General features: G+C 46.1%; 2 protein-coding genes across 3 annotated transcripts in view; one reads left to right on the top strand and one right to left on the bottom strand.

Moving 5' to 3' along the window:
- LOC109929740 (caspase-8-like) overlaps window positions 1-5927 on the top strand; it is a 20454-nt gene extending 14527 nt beyond the window's left edge. The window contains exons 8-10 of the mRNA XM_020529316.2: window positions 372-480; window positions 682-1270; window positions 2927-5927. Coding sequence (XP_020384905.1) covers window positions 372-480; window positions 682-1270; window positions 2927-3086 — 858 coding nt within the window. The 3' untranslated portion in view covers window positions 3087-5927. The remainder of the gene's footprint in view (window positions 1-371; window positions 481-681; window positions 1271-2926) is intronic.
- Window positions 4211-9013, bottom strand: part of LOC109929741 — a 33544-nt gene continuing 28741 nt past the window's right edge. For both annotated transcript variants that reach the window (XM_020529317.2, XM_048599028.1), the window contains exons 16-19: window positions 7919-8115; window positions 7015-7187; window positions 6085-6304; window positions 4211-4403 (exon numbers count right to left, since the gene is read on the bottom strand). In XM_020529317.2, coding sequence (XP_020384906.2) covers window positions 4211-4403; window positions 6085-6304; window positions 7015-7187; window positions 7919-8115 — 783 coding nt within the window. The remainder of the gene's footprint in view (window positions 4404-6084; window positions 6305-7014; window positions 7188-7918; window positions 8116-9013) is intronic.

Below are 9013 nucleotides of genomic sequence, written 5' to 3'. Positions count from 1 at the left end.
TCCAGCTCTACACCTTGTTATCTCAGATTCTCCAGCATCTGCAGTTCCTACTATCTCTTAGATATAAAGTATTTCCTCTGGTGGGGGTAAGGTGTATGGGAGCATGTTTAAATGAATGCTTAGCCTTTCAGAGGTGATGTGAGGAAGCAGCACCCCCACCACACGTAGGAAGGGCAGTACTCGCTCTGTCCCAAAAAGCTGCTGGGGTTCGGACCTGATTGTAAATGTCAAAACCCAAATGCTTGTGGGATTCACGAGATTGTCTTTGTCAGATGCAGAACCAGGACTTACTGTACGTGACTGATGATCCCCATTCTGGGACAGGTGAAAGGCCCGTTGGTTGTATCTCATAGACTCTCTCTTTGTGACAGATTCTGGGCACGTACAAAATGGAGAGCAACCCAAGGGGCTTCTGCGTCATAATTAACAACATTATCTTCAAGACAATGCCGGAACGCAAAGGAACGCTTGTGGACGCGGGTAATTATTTGTTACTGTCGGCTCGGGTTCGGTCCCGGGGAGTGAGAGATGAAGGGTCTAGGCCCGAAACGTCAGCCTCTCTGCCCCTATGATGCTGCTTGGCCTGCTGTGTTCATCCAGCCCCGCACCTTGTTGTCTCGGATTCTCCAGCATCTGCAGTTCCTACTATCTCACTATGGGCCCAACCTTGTGTTTCCACAGAGCGGCTCGACGGCGTCTTCAGGTGGCTTGGTTTTGAAGTGGTTCTGTTCAAGAACCTCTCGGCTGCAGAGATGAGGGACACCATGAATCGGTACCGGGAGACGGATCACTCGCTGCGGGATTGCTTTGTCTGCTGCATCCTGACGCACGGCAAGCAGGGCGTGATGTGCGGCACCGACGGCCAAATGGTCGCCATACGCGAAATCACCTCGCTCTTCTCGGGCTCGCAGTGCCCGACCCTCCGAGAGAAGCCCAAGCTCTTCTTCATCCAGGCGTGCCAGGGCACCAAGAAACAGGACAGCGTCGGGGTGGAGGCCAGCACTGCGGGGGCGGGGCCCAGCCTCGCGGAGGCGGGGTCTAGCGCCGCGGGGGCGGGGCCCGGGAGCACCGGAAGTGAGGTAGTCAGTGTTGAGACCGACCCCGTGCTGGAGCCGGACGCCATTAGCATCGCCATGGTCACCATCCCTGACGAGGCGGACTTTCTCCTAGGCATGGCGACGGTGGAGGGATACGTCTCGTTCCGACACACACAGCTGGGCACCTGGTATATCCAGTCGCTGTGCGAGAACCTGGAGAAATACTGTGCCAGGTACAGACCCAGTCCCCAATCACTCCCTCCCGCTTTGGAATTGGGGGGTAGCACAAGAGAAGACGGGGATGGGGGAGTGGGACACTCCACAACGAGACATCATTAGCATAAAGGTCCCGAGAGCAGCATAAAATAAACTACCGCACCCACCCATATGTAACAAGATATTAGGTCCGATTACCTGCGGCAAAGAGTAAGATTTGAGCATTGTCTTAAAGGGAGACTGAGCTTCAAGGAAGGATTTTCAAAGCTTAGGGGGCCCAGGCATGGTCAGTGATGGTGGTGTGATTAAAACTGATGATACACACGCAGGAGGGGCCAGGATTAGAAGAGCAGCAATATCTTTGAAGGGACGTGAGGCTGGAGGATGTTACATAGAGGGTTTTGAAAACAAGGATTAGAATTTTAAAACTAAGGTAGGTCAGTACAAGGGTGAAAGGGACATGGGTCTTGCTGTGAATTAAGATGGTCGACAGAGGTTCGGTTTACAGAATGTAGAAAATTGCCAATCTGGTGTATGTTTGAATGGTTGGGTCTAGAGGAAACAAAACCATGAAATAAGACTCCAGCAGCAGAGGGGCTGAGATGGGGCAAAGTCAGGTGATGTTGGTAAAGAGGAAGAAGACTGTTTCGCAGAAATGAGGCAGATATAGCACAGATAATGAGCTTTCGAAGCTCATGTTGGGTTCATATATCAGCAAGGTTATGAACTGATTGGCTTATTCAGATTGTTTTTTTGGATCGAATAGGGAGCTAAAGGAGGAGCAGGAACTACAAACAATGGCTTTGGTCTCAGTACTAAATTAGAGGAAATATCTACTGGATGTTGGATATAGGCTGATAATTTAACAAGTGAAGGAGTGGACAGATGTGTTGGTGAAGTAGAATTCGGTGACATCGGTGTTCATGTGAAAATTAACACTGTCTTTGAATGATGTCACTAAGGGATAGCAAGAAGATCAGAAATAGACAGGGGCGAAGGATTGATCTTTGTTGGACAGGACTGTTAATGGTGTAGGGGATGGAAGAGAAGTCAGTGTAAGTGATTGTCTGTTTATAACTAGGCCAGTAAGACCAAGTGACAGCAGTCCGAACCAGCTAGATGACAGTGGAGAGGCACTGGATGGTGTGATTAACTGTGTCAAAGGCTGCAGACAGGTTAAGAAAGATGAGGAAGAAATATTTACCTTTGACACAGTCACATAGCATGTTGTTTGTGACTTTGATAAAAACCGTTTTAGTACTGCTGCAGGGACAGAAACCAGACTGGAGGGTTTCAAACGAAGTTCCTGGAACAACGGGAACAGATTTTTGAGGCAACACCACATTGAAGGACTTTGAAGATGAATGGGATATCGGAGATGGGATGGTAGTTTGCAAGGATGGAAGAATCAAGGATTGTTTTCTCGTGGGGAGGGAAGTGAGGGAGATACGGGTAGAGACAAAGTGAATGGGATACATGGGGGAGGGGAGAGAGAGAGGGGTATACTGGCAACAGGCGGAAGGGAGAGGGTGGGGCATGTAGTGGAGCAAGAATGAGAGGGTTGTGGGTCTCCGATTCTATGTCACTCCCAGCCGCGACTGACCTTATTGCACTGGGAAAGAAGATATTCAGAGTGACACTATCTAATGGACTTCTTTTCTGTTCCTTTTCAGGGAGGATCTGCTCAGCATTCTGACCATCGTCAACAGAGATGTCAGTGGGAAAAAAGACAAGAAAGACAAAACTCAAATGCCACAGCCCAGTTATACCCTTAGGAAGAAACTTTACTTCCCTGTGACCCAAAGCTTCACCAGTTTCACAAACTCCCCCTAACCACTGTGGCACTGGAAGCAAGGTGGAGTTTGGGGTTTGCAAGTCCTGGGGACTCTAAAGGTCTCTGTGTAGGGATTCATTGATGGTGAGTTGGATTGGGCTGTGTGACTCTGTCTGGAAGCCTCTTCATCTCGTTGTCAATGCAGGTCATTGACTAAACAACTAGTTTTGATCTGAACCACTGTGAAGAGGACATTGATTATGTCACCACTAGATTGTTTTACCATGAACGTGGCAATATTTCCAAAAGATTTTTTAGGAAAAACAATATTATGTGTATAACAGCATTGAAGGGATTGGGATTGGGAATTTCACTAAAGTTTTTGTCACCTGCTGTGATTTTGTACTTCCCTCTCCTACCTTCCCTTCCCAGCTCCAGCAGGTCATTCACCCAGAGCCAGTTGCACAGGTGACTGCTGTGCGCTCACTGTCCAACAAAGGCTGGAGTGGCAAGGCAGGAGTGGAGTACCTGGAACGAGGTGACACTGGGATCCAGAAGGAGATTCCAGCCTTCACCTGGGGAGCTGACAGTAGCTACATTGTTCTGACTGAAGTTCTCCCAGTGAAGCTTTGAAGAGTATCTTCTTTTTAAAAAAAATGTACAAAGATTTCTAAATTTTATAAGCAAGTTTATTATCTGACTGAAATTTGAGAGACTGACCCCAAGGCATTTGTTTACTTTAGATGTAGTGTGATGTCCTCAGTCTTCACTCACTTTCTGTGCCCACCAACCTCTGCTTTGCACTCTATTTGTGCTCTCTTTCATTTTTCTGATTTTTTTTGCACTGTTAAGAGATAATTACAGGCACACTATCAGCTGCTCTTTCAGTATTGTATGTATGTACCAGGGTTTATTACTGTGTGTGTATGGTAGTACATGTCTATATAAATGTCTCTCTGTGCAAACATATACATATGCATGTCTGTCTGTGTTTGAATGTGTGCAAGAGTATTTCTGCAGCTGCCAATGTGTAAATTTAACAGATTCAATCTTGTACATGTAATCAGCCTTACCCTGACTGACGTGAATACCCAAATGTGCCTCTCCTGCTCCACACTGTCTGCTTAGAGCGAGAGTTTTAAGAAAATGGATTCCATTCTTCTCCTCTGGGTCTCCTCTTTGCTCAGTCCCATTGACCAACGTGGCTGCTCTCTTCCTTTCCCTCCTCCATTGGGGTCTGCAGACCCAGGAAGTTGATCAGTTCGAAGTATGAGAAGACCCAGGGCCTGGTGATGTTTTGATCTCGCTCCAGACCAAGGAACTCCACCCACAGATTCCGAGAAAATGTTAGGTTATGTTCCATCAGCCCCTTTTGACTGAAATAAAAGAAGAGGCAATTAGTAACAGGTGGAGAGGAGGCGGTGGGGATCACTGACGGGGAGTCTAAGAATTGGGGTGAGTGTGGGGGTGCTGGTTCAGAAGAAGAGTGGGAAAAGCGGTTAGGGAGGGTACTGTTGAGTTTCCAGCACTCTGTCTGTGTACCTGGTTTTCCAATACTGTATCTGTGTTGTAGATATTAACAAAAAATTTTCTGTGTTAGCCAAAATGAAACGTGAAGGAGAAAATATGAAACTTGGTGATGACCTAATGATTAGAAAGGTCCTGGGTTTTAAAAGCTTTTACAGCCAACTGTAGGAAGGTAACAGAGGCAGCGGTGTGGGTGAGCAGATTTCATAAATTCGTAGTGGGGGCCTTAAGCTCTGAATGAGAAAAGGATATTCCCAATGACTGGGGATTCCAGAACCAGGGATAACAACCTTAGGATACGAGGGAGGCCATTTAGGATTGAGGAGAAATTTCTTCACCTAGTGAGTGGTGAGGTAGTGGAATTCTGCCACAGAAAGTGGTTGAGGCCAAAAAATTGAACGTTTACAAGGAGTGACATGAAGTTCTTGGGGCAAAAGGGATTAAAAAGTGAACACAGAAACAGGCTGCTTTGGATGACCAGCCATGATCATATTGAATGGCCTACTCCTGCTGCTATTTTCCATGCTTCTATGTGTTTGGCCTGAAAGAACATGTTTGTTTATAACAAGCTTTGTAACTGAAGCAATAATAGACTGAACTGTGGGTGTTTGGATTTCCAGTACTCTGCGAGTGTGAGCTGTAGATATTAACCTAAAATTTGCTGCATTAGGTGAAAACTTTTTTTAAAAACTTGGTAATGACCTAATGATTAGAAAGGTCATGTCTTTTAAAGTGTTTGTGTTTGGGCTGAAAGAGCGTGTGTTTGTTTACATCAAGTCTTGTAATTTGAACAATAATGGACTGAACTGTCACTGTAACTTTAGAAAAGTTTAAAATAGATACAGTAAATCAAATGTGATAATATGGACTATTTATCAGCTGAATTTGTGATTGTCAAGGAATTGTGCTGCGTAAATATTATTTGTTTGATTGGATGACATAAAAGTGGTGAACAATGAACTCAAGCTAAAGTTTGATATCAAAGTTCATTAAAGGCAAGAGATGGACCTCTTTGCAAAGAGACACAGACCAGTCTTAATGAGTTGATTGATCAAGCCAACATGGAAATCATGATACGTTTCTCATTGGTCAAACTGATCATTTTCTGGAGACTGGATATTGTCAAGAGTGTAAAATGTACAAATTCTTTATATGGAAAGAATATAAAGCAACTGGCCTCACAGTAAAATATTTAGCATGCTCAGAGGAAGGTTGGTTGATCAATGACGAGACATTGAGATAGAGCAGGCAGATCACCTGTTGTGGTCTGATCTTCAGACAAGTCAGTGTAGAGGGGTTCACTTGCATTTGTAAACATTGTATGGGTAAGATTTTTGTAATGTAGTTTGCTTTAATAAAGAACTTTGCATATATTCTGTTGTAAGAACTGCCTTGGTTTACTGACACCCAGAATAAACCCAATGGACTAGGGAAAGTGGGACTAAAAGCCTGCGAGGTCCAGTCTGGGTTTCCAACTTACTGTGTGTGTCTGTTTCCAGCGCTCTGTGTATCAGTTGCTTTGATACTCACTGCAACAGGAACATTGCTTCTTGCATTGCCTCCTGCATCAGAAACTTGCTTCTTTCCCCCTCCTTCCTGCGCTGTTCCTCCATCTCCTTCTTCTCTCTCTCTTCTTTAATCTGCTTCAGTCTCAGGTATTCCATTCTCTGTGTTTCATCCATTGCCTTCAGAAGCTCTTCCTCCTCTTCTTGGTCTTTCTGACGCTCTCTCTGAAGTCTCTTTGCCTCCTCTAGTGCAGCAAAGTGAGAAACACCGATACTTCACCCACTGTGTGTGCACTGGCCTCACTCTCATCCCTTTTATCTCTGAACTGATTCCCTCAGCTCTTTGTTATTCACACTAAATTTCTGAAAAGCACTGAGTGTCCTCCCAAACCACCTGATGGGACCAGTCAGCATTGGCTTTGTAAATGAAGATGCAGGGTATCACAGCACAACCTGATCCCACACACACTGACTCTTGCCTATCATGTGGGGATGATTCATCACTATCTGGTACTGTCACCCTGTGGCACATTGAAATAGGAGTAGGCCATTCAGCCCATCAGGCCTGCTTTGCCATTCAATTAGATCACAGCTGATCATCTACTCAAATGCCACTTTACCACGTTATCTTTATATCCTGATGTCATTAGTCTCCGGAAACCTAGCAATTTCTGTCTTGAACCTGCTCGGTGATTGAGTTTCCACAGCCCTCTGGGACAGAGAATTCCAAAGTTTCAACACCCTCTGGGTGAAGAAATCCTGGAATTCCCTTCTTAACAGTACTGTGGTTTGTGCTACCTACAGCAAATGAACTGCAGTGGTTCAAGCAGGCAGCTCACCAGTGCCTTGTCCAGAGCAACTAGAGATGGACAATAAATGCTGGCCAAGTCAGTGATATGAACATCCCGTGAACATATTTAAAATACCCTGATGTCTTTTGCCCCCATTCACTTACCTGCTCTCTCTGCCAGGCTCCTCTCCTTCCTCTGCTGCATTTCCTGCACTTTCCTACGATATTCCTCCTGCTGCCTATGTTGCCGTCGTTGTTCCCGCTGCTCCTGTTCTTGCCGGCTCTGTTCAGCTTTGAGCTGCTGCATTATCTCATGCTCGTGTTGTTGCCTTTGTTTCCTGTGAATCACAAGCAAACTCCATCACCGGAGTAACACTGCAGGCTGGATGTTAGAGGTGGTGATTTCTGGTCTTGTATGTTACTGCACCAGTATCCATTTTCTCCTCACATTCCTCAAGGAATGACAGAGGAGGAAAAATTAAATGCCCTCTGCAGGCAAAAGGAACATGACTAGGCTTTGCACAATACTTGAATTAAACAAAACTTGGTGAACAAAAGTTCTGTAGTGCATTCTCCACGGTAAAACCTCGACTAATCAGAGTTGACTTGCCAACCAAAAGTACCCGTTGTTCCCACAGTATGAATCGTTGCTCCCTTTAAAGTTTAGCATTGTTGTATGTGTCCTGATATGAGTGCAAGGGAATCACTACAACAGCATGTCGTCTTTACAGCGATAACTGTACAAGATGTTAAATTTAGAGAGGCTAGACCTGCAGCCAATACTCCAGACAGTCTCTGCACAATTCCAGGCACTGCCAGCATTGTGGAAATCGAGCTCCAAACTGGTACTGAGCTTCAGGCATCTGAGCTCTGAGGACAGAGCAGGGTGAAGATTCTGGGGTTGGTTCAGATTCTGTCTAACCCCAGGCACCTGTTGTTATGTCCTGAACACCCAGTGCAGGAGCCAGAGTTCCTCCGCAGGTGTCTTCGACTGACCGTACTGCTACACAAAAGCCACAGGCAATGGATTTTGAACCCTGACTTCCCCACAGCCACCAGCTCCTGCTACCTGATCTCCTGCTCTTTCCGTCTCTGGTCGTCATCCAGCTCCTGCTGAATTCGCTGCTCCATCTCCTGCTGTCTCTGTTCGCTGTGCTCCTGTTGTCTCTGGGGGCGGTCTCCACCCTCCACCCTGCTTCTTCCTGACCTCCTGAGGTGCTTTGACTCTGGTAAATGTGTGTTCTCCTGTGAGTAGTCGGAGTCCTCCTAATCGGATATGAAGACAGTGAGAGCATGCGCACCCCAATCTCTGTAAAAAGCTCCTGCTGGATTTTAACTCGGTCGCGAGGGCGCGTTGGCTTTGGGCCTGAGATTGATCCTTGGGGCCTCTCTGTTAGCACCCTTAGTCCTGTGGTGGCTCAAGGACAGTTTTTACAGTTTACTGTGAAGAATATTGCCCTCTCACCTCAACAATAGCAACTTGATTTATATAGCACTGTCACAGAATCATAATGAAAGAAAACTTGACATTGAGCCATGAGTAACTAGATTGCCCTGCCTTTGATGGCGGTTTTAAGGAGGAAAGGGAGAGCCAGGGAGATGTAGGAAGGATATTGCAAAGTTTAGGGTCCCAGGTAACTGAAGACTTGGCTGCCAGTGTTAGTGATTTGAATCAGGGATGCTGCAAGAGGCCAGAATTGGATGAGTATAGAATACAGGAGGGATTTGAAAACAAGGATGAGAACTTTTCAGTGGAATTAATATGGACCAGAAGCCAATGTAAGCCGGTGAGCACAGGGAAGATAAGGAAATAGGACCTGCTGCAAGTTAAAGACCTCAAGAATGTAGAAGGCCAATCAGGAGAGTACTCAGATAGCTGAGTCTAGAGATAATTAGAGAGGTATAGGTGAGGATTTCAGCAGTGACGAGCCGAGGCAGGAGTGGAGCCAGGTGATGCTAAAGAGGTGCACAACTCATCTGCATTAGTGTTGACAAGGACATGTGGTTAGAAGGTCAGCTTGGGGATTAAGTAGCTCACCAGCACTGTCCTGGTTTGGGGATGAGTGACTTTATGTTTGAAAAAAGACATGTGGGCTGCGAGATTGGAGATGGAGTGGGGCACGGATGGTGAACGTCACTGCCCAACTCCTTCCCCGGATGTGTG

Source organism: Rhincodon typus, chromosome 7, assembly GCF_021869965.1.
Source record: "Rhincodon typus isolate 14 chromosome 7, sRhiTyp1.1, whole genome shotgun sequence".
NCBI classification, from domain to species: Eukaryota; Metazoa; Chordata; class Chondrichthyes; order Orectolobiformes; family Rhincodontidae; genus Rhincodon; species Rhincodon typus.
Note: the sequence above shows the minus strand (reverse complement) of the source record. Positions and strands in the feature narration are given on the sequence as shown.